We start from the raw sequence: 20206 nt of genomic DNA, 5'->3' as shown, positions 1-20206 counted from the left end.
TAAAAGTGTGTTATTTGTCATTAGAAGAGAAGGAATGCCCCATTTGGTGATTTACTCTATTTAGCTGAGTAGGAAAAATGTGCTTCTTCTGAATTTGCTTGCTGTCTCTTCCACATAGAATTCTATTAAGAGATATCCATCTACCTGTTTACCCGTGTGTACACACAACACACACACACACACACACACACACACACGCACAGCAGAGTTAAAATCTGATTAATTCCTGGATGAGTTGCCTCATCGTTGCCTCATCTCTAAAATTAATCATCAGTATGGGCATTTAGGCTAATGGGTTGACATACACTATATAATTCAGCCCTAATACTGTGCCCACTAGTGGCTTCTATGTGGATGATTGAGTAAATGATATGCACTTCCCAGGTTTAGACAAATCTTTGTGTACACGGTTTTAATTCTGTCTCTTTCCTTTCTCACTGATGCATAGCATCAAAGTATGTACTATCCCAAAATCTGTACTATGTTTAAACTTAATAGTATTTATGTTAGAAAGAAGAAAAAAAGCAAGTGGACAGAAAGTGGCTCCATTGGAATTTGGAACAAGAGCAGCAGGTGAAGGGCTGCCTTTTTGTATGCTTTCCAGGAAGAAATAGGGGAAATTCCATTTGATGGTTGGGATTTTTTTTTCTTTTATTTTTTTAAATGCATACCAAATGCAGGAAAGTAAATTGGGAAGAAATAAAAGTGAGGAGAAAGAAATCCCTTACTCTAATCAGGAAAAAAAAACCACACACACACAGAAGTTTATGGCTATAAAGAGCCATTTATGTCCTGAGGAAAATGCAAAGAAGGAAGAACTCAGATTTGCAGTTGGTACTTCATCTGAAACTAACTTTTTTTGCCTTTAAGTGACTATTGTGTATGATAGATTTAATCAGAGATATTTCTATCTGCCCTTCAATTTCTTGTTCTGATTCTCTCAGTTACATTTTAAGAGAACAAGAAAGGAGAAGGGGGGGGGGAACATCTACTGAAATAGTTTACTGTACAAAATCATGACTCTTATCAAGACTGTATCACCTCCTGAAAAAGATCACAGCCAACAATATTTTTTCTATAAAAATAAATATATTTACCTTTTTTTTTTTTTAGCAGTGGAGACAGAAGAGAACTCTAAAACCTCATTTTAAAAAATTATTTACACTTCAGGAATCGTTCTATTTAATTCCAGAAAGGATTTCACTGTCATCCATTTTGGTGATAGTATATTAAAATGTTCAATACCTAAATGACATAAGTATGTTTTTCATTTCTTTAATAGGACTAATAAATACATTGTTGGTGAGATTTTTATTTTTAGTGTGGAACTGGGGAAAAGAGAGTATCTTACACTTAGCATTTTTTTTTTTGGCCATTTTATATTGTAGTTTACGATATGTCTAGTGTGCCTTTTTTCATTACTACTTTGTCTTGAAATGATGGTATTTTGTCACTTTGAAGGTACCGTTCCCTCATTATTTGTATATTTTCAAGTCATATTTCAAAGTCTAAATTAGTATTGGCTTTAACTATAAATTTCTTGGCACCTAAATATTAGTGCATTAGTTATGATTCTTGTGTTTAGTTTTTTTTTAATTGGAGAACTCAGACATTTTTGGAATAATCTGAGTGCAAAACTCCTTCTGTGATTTTATGATTATTTTTCTGATATTTTTAATTGTTTTTAAAGAGATTCATTTTTAAGACATCTTTTTAAAACACTAAATTAAAGAATGTTAGAAACTACAGTCTCTTTTTAGACTCAGTTTTATGGGTTTGTGTGATGTTTAGCTATGTGAGTAGAACACAAACAGGTTTGAGAAAATAGAACTAAGTGTTAGATATACAATTTGTCTCGTGGGAGTAGAAGTACGTGGACATTGTAGCCATTTGCTGATTATGGGACAGCAGTGTTTTACAGAGAAAAAGAGAAATAGTTCTTCTAGCAAGCCAATCAGGGAGAAGTCATTTGAACAGCATACCTCTTGTGTTTAGAATTTCTTTGAAGTTGTAATTTATTTATTAATTTACTTATTGTTTATCTTCAACTCATTCACCAACTCTTCAGTGATTTCTAAAATGGATTACTCTTCATAGACGTAGAACCCTTTTTTTGTTGTTGTTAAATACAGAGCTAGTTTAATTTTGTTTTGCTAGCAAACTCTTAATTTTCTCACCAGAATAAATTGGTCAGTTTTGTTTGTAAAGATGCTGGACTGTGGAGCCTGTGCACAGTATATTGAATCTCATCACTGACATTATAGTGGCTAAGTAATCTTTGGCAAGGCATTTAACCTCTCTGAATGTAACATGGCTCTCCAAGTGCTTCCTGTTACCTCTGGAGATAGATAGATAGGGTTGTTGTTGGTTTTCCCGTTTTGCCGAACTTGTATGTATTTTGAATGTATCATATTTGTAACTAGAAAGAAGCATTAAACACATACGTTAACAAAAAAACCTCAGTAAGATGAGGAGAGAGGAAGGGGAGATGTAGCTAACACTCTGTTTCTTAAAGATTAAATAAGAGATGTTTTCTGTGTCACATTCAACTTGGTTAGTCTTCAGTCTTTAAAAAAATGGCTTTGTATCATATATTTTAAAATGTTTGTTTATTTTTGAGAGAGAGAGCACAGGCAGGGGAGGGCAGAGAGGGGGGACTGAGATCATGACGTTAGCTGAAGTCAGATGCTCAACCGACTGAACCACCCAGGCGCCCTGCTTTGTATCACATTTAAGCTTTAATTCTATTTTTTATAGGTAGATTTCATTTTCATTTCCAGTGTTACTGGAAAATGTGTTACTTCTTAAATAACAGATTTTTGTCTAATTGTCTTCATTGAAAAATGTGTTGGGATGTGTTCATCCTCAAGATTTCACATTTTCTACTCGTTTTCCTTTAATAGCAATCCTTTATACATCCACATCTTTTCACATTCACATTCTTTATTTTTTTTCTAATTTATGCATTATAGTGGGTAGCTTTTTTCCTTCCTGCCATGTACTACTACTAACTGCTACTACTACTATTATTTTATTCCTGAGGGAATAATTAACATGCTCAGAAAGTGATGAACATCAAACTGGGGCCCTGTGTGCTTCAGGAAATTGTGTAAGAAAAGGAAGAGGGACGAAACAGCACCGGGTGCAGAATTATGGGGTGAAAGAAATCAGTGTTTCTATGAGGACATTCAAAAAGAAGGGTTGAGAGATTTAAAGGATTTTAACTCTGAATCTGCAACTCTTTCCTAAGAGTTGCATACATTTTTGTGTTCATTTGGGGTCTGGTTTGTTTGTTTTTAAGGTACGTAGCATTCTTATTTGTAACTATTCTCTACTTTTACTAGTGAAGATGTACTCTTGCTTAAAATAAAGAGTAAAAACACTGTTGATTTTGCCTTTAAAAAAATTAGAGATATACTGTACCATCATTCTTTAGAAACTAAATCAGATATTTACCGTACTACCAAAAGGATCTCCCTAATTTCTCAAGGGAAGAAAATGTGTCTTAACCACAATACAGTAAGCACATTCTTGTGTGGAGCAGTAGGGTCAATAGATATTTGTTGAATGAATTGCCCGTGAAAATGCAAGCCATTTGCTTATATCGTGACCAACTGGAATAATCGTCAGAATATAAAGGTAGAAAAATGTTTCTACAAATCGGTTTGCTTTTTCTCTAGACAAGTATTTTAATAAATTAATTTTTAAATAGTTTTTTAAACAGAGAGCTTCTTTTGTCCTTCTTTTGTTAATGTTAAGTAATTAACATGAAACGATAGAATGCTATCTGCCAACACTTGCAAATTATGCCCATTAACCTCATTTTATCCCTTAAGAGGAAATTCTACTTCTAAGGGAAATAATAAGGCACAGTTGACAAAATGAGTGATAAACAGCTTAGATTAAAGCCTTCACTCTGTTCCTAAACTCATCATTAGGAAGGGCTTGGAAATTTTATTTATTGGCCTATGTAATTTTTTCCTAATGATAAAATCAGAAGTAGTGATGAGTGAGTAAAATAATGTTATCACTTTATCAGATGGTGTTGTGACTCAGTAAAAATGATCATGTTATTATCACAAAATTATATTGAGTGTTTACCACCAAGGAATTGCTTTTGTCCCTGTTTGTCCTTTTCTGAATACTCCATTTGGGCTTGCTTGCACTCTCTGTAAGCCAAGTAAAGCTCACAAAATATAACTTTGTTTTGTCTTTCTAAAAGTAATAATCTGAAGTGAATAAAATGTCAAATCCAGGAGTGATCAAGCTTTTAAGTTCTATTTTTGGAGCATAAGAATGGAGCTGCCTTCTCTCTGTCCAGCGTTCTTCCAGGTTTCTGTAGAAGCAAATGCAAATTACAAACCCTTATCTCTCTTCAGTCAAAACATGTCTATTCTTCTGAGTTCGCTCATGTTGACCTCCCAAGCCTTCCTTCCCTGTCAGGTTCCATCTTCCCCAGTTTGCTTTTGTTTGCATTTCGATTTCTCTGCACAGCTCAGTGTTTGGAGGGACTCTAACACTGTTTAGAGGAACTCAAAATAGCCTTTCTTCAGAATTTACCTATGTCCATACAATAGAGAGGCATAAGGAAAAAAGGACTGATGGCTTTTAACAGTTAAATAGCAAATATAGACATATTTTAAAAGTTATATAACTAACGGATATTCTTTCATCATTTTCTTTCATTTGAGCCTCACAATTACCTTACAAATAGATTGTGCAAATGTTACTGTCCTCATTTAATCAGTCAAAATCAAAAGCTAGACTCTCAGCTGCATCTTAGGGCCCCAAGTCCAGCAATTCTTAGAAGCTACATGGTATGATGTAAATGCCCCTTGTAAAGAATTCACTTCAGTGTTTCCATTAGATGGCTTTTAGGCCCTGGAGTACCTCTAGCTAAAGAAACTAATTTAGGTTTTCTAATTTATTTAGTCGTCACCACATGATGCTGATTTAATGAGGTTGCGATTTCATGTCAAACGATCTGTTAACAAATCGATCATACATAGCCAGAGTATTTCTTTTGGGGGGGGATTCAACTTGATCATTGCCTGTAAAATGGAGTCCGTGTCCACCATGTACTCGTGTCATTGACACTTAACTGCATTAACTCATTAAGTGTATTTGCAAAAATGGATTCGTTTTTTACTCTTCGGTTATGGTGTCTAATTCTTTATTTGTTATAACAGCTAAATATTATCTTCCTGGTGATCACATTATGCAAAATGGTGAAGCACTCAAACACTTTGAAACCAGATTCTAGCAGGTTGGAAAACATTAAGTAAGTATTTGGTATTTTAATTCTAGTGCTTGACAAACTAAGTGAAAGATATTCTCCACAGAGAATACATGAATACCTTCTATCAACTGTAGAAATTATTCAGAATGATGTTTTACTGATCAAGGTTGAGCCTTACGTTGACCATGTCACGGACATTGGTCAAAAATTAGATGATAATTTCTGTCTTCATCTAGAGCCAAGAAATTGTTTCGGTAGCTTTGTGGAAATTCCATATCACTGTAGCAATTTCATTTGAATTTAAAATGCAGTTCAAAATGATGTTCCTGTTTGCATGGCTGATATGATTATATTGTTTGTTTTGTTAAATGGCTTTCCTGATTTAAGGATTCTGAGCAGTTTCTACTTCTAATCCCGTTTTCCTAAAATAATTTTTTCTATTACTGTTGTTAACTTGGAGATTATCTGTTGTTTTCATGGCAATTAAAGAAATGTTTACTTTATATCAATATTGAACAAAAACTACAATGTCCTATCCATGGAAAATGCTATCTAATTAAAAAAATTGATAGCTGTTGATTCATTAAGTCATTCATGGAAGCATTTTAAGAGTTATCTTTTAAATGTGAGTTAATTTAAAATTGGAGGAGGTATTATTCAAGTTGGTTATAATGGGATTGTGAAAGATATATTTTTAATGTAAAAAATGGCAGATCTATAGTAAGGGCAATTTAAAAAAAAGCAATTAGATGTTTTAGATAGGTCAGTGCCAGCTTCATTGCATGTTGCATGGTAAGAGAGAGAGCTAATCTTTAGCATCTCTCTCTTTTCTTCCTTTTCCTCTTTCTGTCTTCCCATCTCCACCAGTAATTACCGTGTTTGTGATGGCTACTATAATACGGACTTACCTGGGTAAGATAGAACCCTACATTAACAAATTTATGGCATGATTTATATTTTTTACAAATCCGTCAATATCATGAATTGCCCTTAATTTTTATAATTATTTTGGAATATCTAATTTGCTATAGTATTTTTAAACTATAATATGCCTTTATTTTTTAATTGCTTGCCTCTGCATTTTGACTTTCTTAATTTTGACTAATTTATAAAATATATAAATGCTTTCTTATTACTTTCTATTTTAATTCTGTCTAATAATTTTGTTTCTCTTTTCTGCTTATAATGCTTTCTAGCTATGAAGATAATAAGCCATTTATCAAGTAAGATCATTAGTTAGACATGGAATGCACTGACTTTAAATCCTTTTCATTCCGTCCTATTTTCTACAGTTCTTTTCTCCTTAAGCTATTCATGATGAAATCTCTCCAAAATTATTTTATTTTGAAATTGTTCTCATATTTTTGTCCCATTTCAGCTAGGCTTCTTCATGCTTTAGTTATAAAACCTTAGGTTCACCTAAGATTAGTTTATTAGAATTTGCAGTTTAGGTGTTCAGTGATTATCTGCCATTTAACCTTTCTGTATGTGTCACATTATTCAGTGTCATGAGTACACCACAGGAATAAGAATATAGGAGTAAGCTAATTAAGGACTCCTTAATTCCTTTTACTAAGATGCACATAAAAGTCAATAAAGTCAGGGGGGATGTGTTACACCTTGTATTTTAATATAGTTTTGATACTTTGTTAATGCTGGAGTGAGAAAAGGTCATACCTGCTGTCGCTGTTTTCTCTGGAGGCTGCAGTACTAAATGCTATTGTTCTTTCTCTAATCAATGAAAGGTTAAAGCCAAAATGCTGTTGAGTTTGAATGTGAACATAGAGAAAGTCAACTGCTACTACTGATATGTGAATATTTAAGTGTGATACGTGTTGTTCTCTCATTGGACTCGTTAATAAAATTCGCTCTATTTTTTCAGGTCTTGGGTGCTTGGCGCTTTTGCTCTTCTGTGTCTTCTTGGCCTAACCTGGTCATTTGGGTTGCTTTTTATTAATGAGGAGACTATTGTGATGGCATATCTCTTCACCATCTTTAATGCTTTCCAGGGAGTGTTCATTTTCATCTTTCACTGTGCTCTCCAAAAGAAAGTAAGTGAAGACACTTCGGAGCTCTGCCGGCTTGTTCTTTGGCTTGAAATTAATAGGTGAAATAGAGAAGGTTGTACACTTTTATAGCTGGCAGATTACCAAATAGAATCACATTTTTAATCTCCAGTTGGTTGTAATGCGTGTCTGGAAATGCAGGCTTCGTAGATAAAATATGTCAATCCCAATCATCTTTTGGATCTCGTTTTGGGAATATTATAAACCAGACACTAAACTAGTTTAAGAGTTCTTCGTTGCTAGTGGGGTCTACAAAAATGCTCTTCGTGCAAGGGGTGTACGAGATAACAAAAAGGTTAAGTAGTCTCATGCTTTGCTCGATGAAGGGAATGCAGCGGTCCAAAACGAAATTGAGCATAAGGATAAGTGACCTTGATTTTAAAAGCACCAGACTTGCAAACAATTAATATTAATGTTACCTTTTGAGTAGTTGTGAAAGATCTAAAACCCAGTAATTTAATATCTCACGTCTTATTATTTTGTCCTGATTTTCTGTTAAGTGGAGTCAGCAAAAATGATTCAAAAATGAAAGTTAAAGATGAAACATTTGCACGAACATGTAAACTAAGAGAATAGCTTAGCCTCCATTTAACTAAGTATCATCCTTTCTCTGTCTGCGTATCTAATATAGTCTTTTTATTCTGTTATTACTAGTTGGTCACTAAATTGAACAGAGAAATAGAATTGTGAAAGCAAAAACGATTATGTTTTCAGTCCTGACAAGATGATAGTGTTGTCACTTCCATCAGTTGTTGAGGAAGCTGTAATTTTGAGATAATGACAGTGGCATCTGCAGTGCTGACAGATCACGCGCATTCACAGCAATATAGGCATTAGGCAAAACCAATGTTGGAGGGTATTATTTGGATAAAATGCCATTTTGATTGCCATCGTCTTGGTCATGCCGCGTTTCAGAGCAGTTAATAGCCATTAAATGTAGAAGACATTTTTTTCTGAGGTATCAGGTGTTATTTAATAACCCTGAACTTTAATTTTCTAAACATTATACAGGTATAACGTTGTAATTATTGTGGCTTTTACTATTTCTTACACAAGTGAGCATTTTGTATACGTGTATGTGATCACATACCATAATTTCTTCCAAATGTGTTTGACATAAAGCATAAATTTGGCAGAGAAAGACTGAGGTGGTCATTATTTCCTCAGAGAGGTGTGCGGATTGATTGAACAAAGAGATTCTGCTGTGCTTTCTAATTAACAATTATGTTTTGGAAACACTGTGTTGCACTTCTTTTGAACACATTCTACTTAGTCTGGGATATGTCCTGTTGGGTGCTGCCAGGATGAATGGTTAAGAATATGACATAAAATGATTTAGTTAAAATCACACTTCTTACTGCTCGAGTGAGCATATTTGGGCGAAGAAAATGCTTTGAAAGTTCAACTCCATTGTTATTTGTTCTAATAGGTGTCGTTAAATAAAGCTAAGAGGGTGAAAATGCAAGCGCACTTAGATTTAAAAGGTCGTCTAGTAACTTTAATTCTCCAATTCTTCAAGGAATAAGTGTCAAAGTCATGGTCTTTGTAGGCAGATACAGAACATAGAACTCTGAGGAGGGAAAAGTGTTTTTAGTGTTTTTGCAACCCACTAGAAAATAATTTCTTAGGCAGCTTCTCCTCCTCGTCTGTTCTGATTTCATTCTGGCTCTAAGCCCGAGCAAAACTTGTTCATATGCCAAGAGAGCTGCACAGAATCCAGCCCTCTTCTCCACTCCGCCCCCCCAATTCTGTACCACCTCTCTAGGTGGGGCCCTATTATTTAGCAGTTGTTTGGACTTTACTTTTTAAAGTTCACTTTAAATTTTCTTCAGGCCTAACAGCTTTTCCATCTATTCATATATCCAAGCTTCAGGGGAAAAGGGAAATTACATGGGTATCTCATTAATGTGAATGGAAATTGCATAAATAGTTCCCTTGTGTGCTAATGAAGTGAATAGGCATCTTAGACTCTCTACACTAAATGTTAAAGCTAGACACATCAGAAAATGAAGAAAACATTCCATCCTAATTAATAGCATATGTATCAAAGTACTTTTTTTTTCTTTATTCTTGTGCCAAAGTAGTCTTGTCATTATAAAGAGGTTACCCGCAAAACTATGCAATCCAGTAAAAGAAGTTTATGTATTGACCTACGTAAAAGGACATGAAGCGTATAAACTTTAAATGACTGAATTATGTGTGGTTAAATGTAATTAAGCGAGGAAAGTACTAATTTTTTGTCATATTATTATGAAATATAAAACTGGGGTTACTAAGTATGTAGATAGACTAAAGCTTTAAAATATTATATATATGTGTATGTATATAAATAACACTTGTATAATAATAAGGCATAAAGCATTTCTACATATTACATCACATTTAGAAGGTCTTCCTAGCCAGTCTGGCAGACAGAGATATTTTTCTTATTACTGTGTCAGCCATTTTAATTGAACTTGGTTTTGTACATTCATTGTATTTTCTCCACTGAAAAGTGTTAGTGGAACTTACTCCTCTCAGTCGTCTCCACTGCTCATTTAGAGAAAAGCGGGGCAAGTATATTTGTATTAATCTCTCGGTCTCGTGGTTCTTCAACGCAGGTACGCAAAGAATACGGCAAGTGCTTCAGACACTCCTATTGCTGCGGCGGCCTCCCAACTGAGAGCCCCCACAGTTCAGTGAAGGCATCGACCACCAGAACCAGCGCTCGCTACTCCTCTGGCACACAGGTAACAAAGAATTTGACAGCGTCTTTAATTAACCTTCTTTATAGAAAGCCTACTGAGACATGTTCTGTTCAGATGCACTAATTGTCTCCTCGTTATAATGATCTAGGTAGCAAATACTTACATTTTTAGTACTTTGGTTTTAATTTCTTCCTAAGTATTTCTTCAAGGTGTTTCTTGAGGTGTGAGCATCCATTTTTGAGAGTGCATCCTTCTTTTAGAAGTCTATCATCATTTTGGGGATATTCGAAAGTTCTATAGCCATAGTGCTCTCACAGTGGGCACTCAATAAACATGTGTTGAATAATCAATCATCTCCTCTTTTTTAAAAAGGCCATTAAAAGTAAAACTTTTTAGGAGTGGAAGATTAAATATTCTTTAGTACAGAAGCAACAAAGCAGTATAGACTTCCTTAGTTTTAGACCAGAATCCACACACATTTCTTTTTAAAGGCCACCAGATAATCCTACACAGATTGTTTAGGGTAGATCTTTGTGTGTCTTTAAGGTGAGCTTGGGGAAACTAACATAACATATGTCTTGCTATTTTATATTAATAGAGTCGTATAAGAAGGATGTGGAATGACACTGTGAGAAAACAGTCTGAATCTTCTTTTATCTCAGGTGACATCAATAGCACGTCAACACTTAATCAAGGTCAGTTACTAGGAAAATTTGAGTTTACAATATAAATTTTGTACCTTTTGCCAATTTACAAGAATTTCAGAGAAAACACTGATATTTTTTCCTCTCAAAATAGGTTTACATCACAAGCTCTTAAACCTGTTGAGTCAACTTTTATCCTTTATGAAAGTACATATAAATTCATCTTGTTCAGTAATGTAATGCAAAAAGTATACTTTCAAAGTCCACGTTAACAGAATGAGCCTGGAAAAAGTAATTGCTAAGAACATACTTTGCCACAGATTAAACTGTTTTCCTTTAGTGAACACAAATTCATCCTTTCTGAGGCATTTATGAAAGTTTTCTTTTTAAAACATTAACATAATTAGAATAACTACTCTTCACATTAAACAGTGCCGGTTTTGCAGTGAAAATTCTTATTTGTAAAATTATTTTATTTTATACTTCTTTCAGAAAGTAAAAATCAGTATCAAAAACCTTTACAGTAAGTCTTCATAAACAAACAGTTAAGTACACGAGAATCCCAAAGCAATTTTTTCTATTTGAATTACTAGTTTTAGTATCTTTATGGCTTGAAACTTATCATATAATCAATATAATTCCTAACTTAAAATAAGCTGGCAAATAAAATACTAAAGACACAAGTGCATATATAAACACATAACCCTGAACGCAAGCTTAGTAAGTTTGAATTTGGTATGAAAAAATCACATTATTGTATATATCCATAAAAAGGTAATTTATCCAGCTAATTTGTCTTGATGTACTGATTTGTAATATAATATAACGTGCTATATATTATCACAGATATTAAAGACATTTTTCACTGTTGACATTGTTCTGATGAGATTCTGGTTTAAAATGAAGAAAAGGAGTATGTATGACATCAAAACCAACTTGAATTTTAACACATTTTTTTGCCAAATTACATTAGCTATGCAAAACATATGTTTGATAAGTATTGAAAGGTTTGTAATTTGTCAATTAAGAGTGAGTAAAATGTGTGTTTATTGCATTGCTCTGATGTTTTACCTAATTCTGTTAAGATGACTATCAAAAAGGAAATGAATTATTCAATGATTCATTTTTGAAACCTGGCAAATAAGATTACAGAATGAAAATTCTCACGATATGGAGTTTGTGAATGGTCTAATAATTCGTTATGTACACAGCCTCCTTCTTCCCCCTCGGCATGTGTGTGCTCTTGCATTTACTAAGAGAAGCTTTGTGCAACGTGTCCTACTTTTTTATTTGTTTGTGAAAGTTGTTTTTCCTCCTGCTTGTGTCAAAGTTGGTATTAACACAGATGTTTTCATGAGGGATAATCCCACACCTGTAAATTCTGGAAGTTTGAGATTCCCTCTTCGGGGCCTCAGTGGTTAGGTTTTTAATATTAAGCAGTAACATCTTGAAACATAATGTTGATCTCTGTGCATTTAATTGCCATTTTTGTTTAAAAGTGATTTTGTATAAATTAGTAAATGTCATCCTCAGCAGGTGTTTACTTGGGGGACTTAGAAAGCACCTGTGAATTACTGAAATTTAACTTCCCTCTCCCCTTTCTCCTTCAAATTAGTAGTTCAAATACAGTCAGAAAATTTCAGCAGATTATCCGTTGCCAACTTGTCCACTACCCTTGATGAATACAAAAAGTACTTTACTGCAACTATAACACGAAAAATAAGAGAACTGATGTACTTTTTTTTTTCTGTTTCTTTGCTTTAGGAATGACTGGCAATTACCTACTAACAAACCCTCTTCTTCGACCCCACGGCACTAACAACCCCTATAACACATTGCTCGCTGAAACAGTTGTATGTAATGCCCCTTCAGCTCCTGTATTTAACTCACCAGGTGTGCTTATACTTACGAATAAAACTACCTTTCTTTGCTGCTAAACAGAGCTCTGATCTTTACCCTTTTTCAAGTATACTCAAGTTGCCATATATTTATTATTTCCTCTTTGATTTCTCAATTTAAAAGAATTACTGTATTGCCCATGCCAGGCTTCTAAAACTGCACTATATTATAGTAAAAATTCAGTCATGATGGTATTTACCAATAATTATCCATGTTTTCAACACAGGTGGCATAAATCTTAATATATTATTACAGGACTGACATCACATGGTCCGAGAGCCCATCTTCAAGATTTATATCATTTAGAGGTATCCTATCTATGTAATATACTGTTTAGTTTACTCTAAAGCTTGCAGACAGAATTTGCTTCTGGAATGAATTAGCTAATAAAGATAATTTGGATGCCTAGGTATAGAAAACTACATCCAGCATTATCAATGTAACCAAACTATAGTATAGTGCAGCTTTATGGGAGTTTTTTTTTTCTTAATAAACCTTTGAGAATAAAGTTAATATTAGCCAGTTTATACCTATAGTTTTTTATTGGGGGAGGGGGAGAGATTGTCACTAACCCATCCTGTATAACTATGTTTTCTAATAGCTTTTTTTTTAAAAAAAAAAAAGCACTTGTATTTAATATTAACAGAATTTTCAAGATTTTGGTAAAAGTTATCACGTAATTACTGCTAGCATGTAATATTTATTTGTGGTTGGTATTTGCCACTAAATTAAAGAACTTCGTTTCCGTTTGGTTTTTTTTTCTTTACTTGAAATTCTTTTTTAACGTAACTGCGGTTTCTCTTTTCATTCTCTTGTTTTTCTTACTTTCCTTATGCTTTCCTCTAGCAACCTACAGAGAGACAAGTATGGGAGTCAAACTTAACTTTGCCTATCAAATGTAAATTTTTTCAGCATGATTTTTAACCGGCACAATTAAAACATAACTAGCAGTCATGAAGTAGACTCAGCGGGCAAGTGGTTCACAATTTCCAACTAAAGTGTTACCAAATTCAAACAGTACATCTATCTGTACTGCCTTTTGTCAGTAATAGAGGTCTGTAGCAAATGCTGTCCATACTTAAGTATACGCAATGCTGAAATAATTTGCTCTTTGAAGCCTGAGGTGCTGTCAACCAGAATGCTTAATAATTGACTTATCATTTCTGCATTCCCACAGTAATCTTGCTACAGGCTGTGGAAAGTCTTCAAGTGAATTACCTGAACTTGGGCAGAAAAAGTTGCCTCTTCAAAACCAGTCAGAGATGTGCTTAAATCTGCAGTATATCATAGAAAACACCTTTTGGATTAGCCAGTATATATTTTCATGTTTATTAAGCAATGATAAAAAGAAAGAAAAAAATGACCAGACTGAACCTCTGTGGAGGAAACAAATGCTAACAAGTGCTCTGTGTGTCGCCTGTAACGTACAACACCAAATGTTTTCTAAGTAAAGATGGTGGCACATGCATGAATCGAGAAAGCTAGAAAATTGCGTCAAGCTAAAGGAAGCCTTACAAATGCTATCATGACTTCCTTTTGTTATACGTGGCGCAGGATAAAAATTACAGTGTCCGTTTTTCAAATGTAGAAGTTGGATCAGAGTTTCTCAGACAATATGAGTCACCAACAAACACCCCCCCCCACACACACACACACACTTTCTCCTGTTTCTGCTAATGAGAACTTCTTGAACAGTTACCACATGTTTATTGGTCGTGAAATTGAGTTTTCTAGGATAATCTGCAGCTTTAAGAGCGGAGTCAGCACTAAAAAGGGAAATTTCCTATTTTTTCCAAGAATTCAATTTTTCCTAGACTCCTCCAAGCCTTGCATACAATGCAGCAGCCTCACAGTGGTCAGTTTCATTTCAATAACATCATTTCATTTTTTTTTTCCAGACCTATCTGTAAACAAGTGATTTTTTTTTCTCTAGGATTTTGAGAATGAATAACCTAACTTTCCATGGTGCAGACCATTTAATTTTCTCTGAAACTTTTGATTTTCATTTGCCTGAAAAGCACTGTGATGTCTTAGTTTACATGTTTATGTGTCTGTAGAAAATACAACTCTGATTCAAAGAGAGCATGTTACCATATTTTTTTTCCTCCTAAACCTCTTCTCATATCTTCAGCAGACGTATCCAATCTTTCATTCCTTTAGAGATAAAATTATATTAGCCAAGGCTGACACCCTTTTCCCATTCCATAGTTAATATTTATTATTGGTTTAATTTCTGTGACCCATACTTAAGAAACCTCCAACATTTCTGCGTTTAACCTCCATGCCCATGGTGTCTGTGGGCCAGTCTCGTACCGTAGACTCTGCTGGTTCATTCGGTGCTGTCACTGTGACTGATGCAGACTGCAGGGCTGCAGGCAAACTTTGACCATTAGGAGCCTGGGGCCATTGCTGTTAGAGAGAGTCTTAGTGCCAAAAGAACAAAAACTCAAGATAATGAATATTAAAGGAAAAAGTAAAAGGCTGCTATTGCTGGTAATCTAATTTGTTGAACCCTTGCTCTGACTAAGTTGCTGAGAAGCTTAGAAATTCTTCATCATGTTACAATAAATCATTTTACTTTCTTTTATATATCAGCTACTCTTAGGCCAGATAGCCTGAGCAGACAGACATGATGTGAGTTGTCCAAAGTGAGTCATTCCACCTGCTGTCTATCGTGTTGTTGGATGGTGCTTGTGGGCCCCTGGTCCAGTCAGTATGAGAGATGGCTGTGGCTGTCTTTGTTTAACATGAATTCTTTGTACCTGTCCCATTTTTTTTCATTCTTTTTTTTACTTCATCTCCAGAAAAAGGAAATGTTAGAATGTTGTTTAAAAAGTTGCTTGCCAGTTATGTGGGTTGATGTTGTACATTTGCCTTCGGTTTTTGTATGTGACTTATTCCTTTTTAATTTAGTGTTGTTTAGGACAAATTCTGTTAATTTTATTTTTACAAACCATAGTCTCGTACTTGAAAATGTAAATGTCACTAATGAATTGCTTTGCATTAACTATGCAAGGGCATGGAGTGAAGTCTTCTTTGTGAGAGTGTCAGAGAGATTTGACCAAAAAAATCAATTAATGCTTACTGTCTCCCCCAAATTGATAAAGTAATATTCCGTATGCCGTCTTCCCTCCCTGGAAAAATAGTAGTATTCTTTCACACTTTCTCCTGTTATCTAAGGGGTTGCAACTGTCTACAGTTGGGAACGCGGGAAAGCCTGGCACTTTTCGAGGGTTAGCTTTCAAATACAACTTTGTCCTGAACGACATTAAAAAGTTTTGTGCAAAAGAAGTAAAGGCTCTCTGGGAAGGAACAGAGGCAATAACGGAAACCCCCTCCCTTTTCCGTTTCAGGACATTCACTGAACAATGCCAGGGATACAAGTGCCATGGATACTCTACCGCTAAATGGTAATTTTAACAACAGCTACTCACTGCGCAAGGGGGACTATAACGACAGCGTGCAAGTCGTGGACTGTGGACTAAGTCTGAATGATACTGCTTTTGAGAAGATGATCATTTCAGAATTAGTGCACAACAACCTTCGGGGCGGCGGCAAGACTCACAACCTCGAGCTCGCGCTACCAGTCAAGCCCGTGATTGGAGGCAGCAGCAGCGAAGATGACGCCATCGTGGCCGACGCTTCGTCTTTCATGCACAGCGACAACCCGGGGCTGGAGCTCCATCACAAAGAGCTCGAGGCGCCGCTCATTCCTCAGCGGACTCACTCCCTTCTGTACCAGCCCCAGAAGAAGGTGAAGCCCCAGGGGACTGACAGCTACGTCTCCCAGCTGACGGCCGAGGCGGAGGACCACCTGCAGTCCCCCAACAGAGACTCTCTCTACACAAGCATGCCCAATCTTAGAGACTCTCCCTATCAAGAGAGCAGCCCCGACGTGGAAGAAGACCTCTCTCCCTCCAGGAGGAGTGAGAACGAGGACATTTACTACAAAAGCATGCCAAATCTTGGAGCTGGCCATCAGCTTCAGATGTGTTATCAGATCAGCAGGGGCAACAGCGATGGTTACATCATCCCCATTAACAAGGAAGGGTGTATCCCTGAAGGAGACGTGAGAGAAGGACAAATGCAGCTGGTGACAAGTCTTTAACAGTGCAGCTGCGGAATCCCAGGGGGGCCACTCGCAAGTATTCGTGAAGACTCCGCTGGCCCAGCGCAGCTCCCTCGGCCTCCGCCTGAAGAGATGGCCCTGTTGACCTGTGGTTCTCCAGTGTAAAAAGAGGACTGAACCTTGAAGTTCTGTGAATTTTTATAAAACGTACAAAAACTTTGTATATACACAGAGTATACTAAAATGATTATTTGTTACAAAGAAAAGAGATGCCAACCAGGTATTTTAAGATTCTGCTGCTGTTTAGAGAAATTGTGAAGCAAGCAAAGCAAAACTTTCCAGCCATTTTACTGCAGCAGTCTGTGAACTAAATTTGTAAATACGGCTGCACCGTTTTTGTAGGGCCTGCATTGTATTATATACAAGACGTAGGCTTTAAAATCCTGTGGGACAAATTTACTGTACCTTACTGTTCCTGACAAGACTTGGAAAAGCAGGAGAGAGATTCTGCGTCCGTTTGCGGTTCACTGCAAATCTTTTACATTAAGGCAAAGATTGAAAACATGTTTAACCACTAGCAATCAAGCCACAGGCCTTATTTCATATGCTTTCCTCAACTGTACAATGAACTATTCTCATGAAAAATGGCTAAAGAAATTATATTTTGTTCTATTGCTAGGGTAAAATAAATACATTTGTGTCCAACTGAAATATAATTGTCATTAAAATAATTTTAAAGAGTTTGAAGAAAATATTGTGGAAAGCTCTTGGTTGCACATACGTTATGAAATGTTTTTTCTTACACTTTGTCATGGTAAGTTCTACCCATTTTCACTTACTTTCCACTGTACACAGTGTTCTGCTTTGACAAGTTCGTCTTTATTCCTACATTTAAATTTCTTATTGCCAAAAGAGCGTGTTCTGCGGGGGGGAAAAACTCTTTGAAGCCAGTTACGCCATGCCTTGCACAAATGTGGTGAAATCTAGAAAAGAGTGTGTGTTCCCCCTCTGTTTATTCGTGAACAGAGGGCAGTGAGGGCACTGGGCACTTCTCACAAACTTCCTAGTGAACAAAAGGTGCCTATTCTTTTTTAAAAAAGAAAATAAAACCTAAATATTACTCTTCCATATTCCTTCTGCCTATATTTAGTAATTAATTTATTTTATGATAAAGTTCTAATGAAATGTAAATTGTTCCAGCAAAATTCTGCTTTTCTTTTCATCCCTTTGTGTAAACCTGTTAATAATGAGCCCATCACTAATATCCAGTGTAAAGTTTAACACGGTTTGACAGTAAATAAATGTGAATTTTTTTCAAGTAGTTAACGTGCACTTTTATGTATGATACGTGATTGGCTTTAACACACTGGTCCTTTCTTACCCCCTCCCCCCCCACTCCCACTGCCCCATGGCATACATAGGTCCTCTCATAATAATAACCCATGGGTGTGAGAAAGAATACAGTTAAGTTGCCTGATGGTTCTAGGTGCTGTAAAGAATATATTTGTATTCTAATTGCCCTTTACCCATGCACAGAATCTGGCAGATGAGTTTCAGAAGACAAACACGCGGAACGTACTTTTGCTTGTTGCATTGCATCAGACCTAAAACAAAAAAAGAAGGGTTGGAAATTCTACAATAGAATTTGGGCATCATAAAAAACATTGATTTTTCAGCAGAATTGAGAAGAAATTCTGTAAACATACTTTTACGATTTGAGGATTATAGCTCTCCCTACAGGCAGCTGCGAATGACGATATTTGTTATCATGAAAATGTTCAAAAATCATATAATTGAATCTCAACAAATAGATTTTTCCTGTCTACATCATAAGCATTTATTTATTTTTTTTTCAACGTTTATTCATTTTTGGGACAGAGAGAGACAGAGCATGAACGGGGGAGGGGCAGAGAGAGAGGGAGACACAGAATCGGAAACAGGCTCCAGGCTCTGAGCCATCAGCCCAGAGCCTGACGCGGGGCTCGAACTCCCGGACCGCGAGATCGTGCGTGACCTGGCTGAAGTCGGACGCTCAACCGACTGCGCCACCCAGGCGCCCCTACATCATAAGCATTTATACCAAATTCTTCTAAAGGGTAGTGGTTCTCAAGTGCTTCCACGAAGTTAAAAGTAACTTTTTTTTTTTTTTTATGTGGACACACTTCGTCATGCCTGTTGAATTTAAAAAGAATAATGAGAGGGAAAAAGTGTATGTTCATAGATCTAAATGCAGGTACAGTAAGGCAGACACTAATAAAGGATTCTTTTAATAATAGGGTAACCACAGAGGAGTGTATCCACATTTGGCTAATATTTGAGTTGGAAATTGATTATAAGAAATTATGTTATATTCAAACAGATTTGACAATCCTCTGAGAAGCATATTTTTATCTCTTTGGCTAAACTTCTTCAGGAGTTTACAAAACTTTATTTAGAAGCATTATCAAATAATCAAAAGTTTTAATTTTCTATTTTGATACACTTTTTCCTATCAAACTATACAGTGTTGCAGGATATATACTTCCCAGTGTACAAGCCAAGAAGGGTCAGGCTGGTTCAGTAATGAATTACCCACCCACCCACCCCCCAAAAAAGTTGCATTCATTATTCAGTTAGTGCTATTTCTTTCTCTTCAAGCAGTTCTTAAAACTGGTATGATGTGGGGGCGCCTGGGTGGCGCAGTCGGTTGGGCATCCGACTTCAGCCAGGTCACGATCTCGCGGTCCGTGAGTTCGAGCCCCGCGTCGGGCTCTGGGCTGATGGCTCAGAGCCTGGAGCCTGTTTCCGATTCTGTGTCTCCCTCTCTCTCTGCCCCTCCCCCGTTCATGCTCTGTCTCTCTTTGTCCCAAAAATAAATAAACGTTGAAAAAAAAAAATTAAAAAAAAAAAAATAAAAAAAAAATAAAAAAAAAAAAAAAAAACAACTGGTATGATGTGAACGAGTACATAAGGACATAGTACCTCAATGGTTACTGTTCTCTTCAGAAAACGTAATCTATTATGGATTGCCTCTATTAGAGAATACAATTTGGGAGCCATCTTTCATCTTTGTCACCAAAAGAAGAATCAACTTTAAAACATTTCTTTTTTAAAGTATATAAATGTTACCTTAAATTCCATTCAGGGGGCTCCTGAGTGGTTCAGTTGGTTGAGTGTCTGACTCTTTGATTTCAGCTTAGGTCATGAGCTCACGGTCATGGGCTTGAACCCTGCACTGGGCTCCACTCTGAGCATGGAGCCTGCTTAAGATTCTCTCTGTGTCTCTCTCTGTCTCTCTTTGTCTCTCTCTCTCTCTCCCTCTGCCCCTCTCCCCTGCTTGCACACGCACTCTCTCAAAGGAAATTTTTAAAACTTTCAGGAGGTCCCCTGGTACGAATTAACTTTTATGTTTAAAATTATTAATCTATTGACTGACACATTATTTTATTTATTAGCACAATGATTTTTTGGAGACTTCTCGGACTTCATTGGGTATAGAATTTCCACATCCTTGATTGTTTCTTTTTGTGATAGTCACGACTGTGAACTTTTATTCACATTGTTGTACCTATTCCCAGGGACAGACATAACTGGTCTACTAATAATAAGGAAATTTTTTTCCA

General features: G+C 36.0%; 1 protein-coding gene across 12 annotated transcripts in view; it reads left to right on the top strand.

The window, feature by feature from the left end:
- ADGRL2 (adhesion G protein-coupled receptor L2) overlaps positions 1–17315 on the top strand; it is a 190614-nt gene extending 173299 nt beyond the window's left edge. For 6 of the 12 annotated variants that reach the window (XM_047870865.1, XM_047870864.1, XM_047870868.1 and 3 more), the window contains 6 exons: positions 5190–5281; positions 7122–7290; positions 9906–10034; positions 10591–10687; positions 12401–12529; positions 15889–17315. In XM_047870865.1, coding sequence (XP_047726821.1) covers positions 5190–5281; positions 7122–7290; positions 9906–10034; positions 10591–10687; positions 12401–12529; positions 15889–16643 — 1371 coding nt within the window. In that variant the 3' untranslated portion in view covers positions 16644–17315. Of the gene's footprint in view, positions 1–5189; positions 5282–7121; positions 7291–9905; positions 10035–10590; positions 10688–12400; positions 12530–12761; positions 12844–15888 lie in introns of all 12 variants that reach the window. The other 6 variants (XM_047870871.1, XM_047870873.1, XM_047870874.1 and 3 more) reach the window with 3 other exon arrangements.
- The last annotated feature ends 2891 nt before the right edge of the window (positions 17316–20206 follow it).

Source organism: Prionailurus viverrinus, chromosome C1 (assembly GCF_022837055.1).
Source record: "Prionailurus viverrinus isolate Anna chromosome C1, UM_Priviv_1.0, whole genome shotgun sequence".
Lineage (NCBI taxonomy): Eukaryota > Metazoa > Chordata > Mammalia > Carnivora > Felidae > Prionailurus > Prionailurus viverrinus.
Note: the sequence above shows the minus strand (reverse complement) of the source record. Positions and strands in the feature narration are given on the sequence as shown.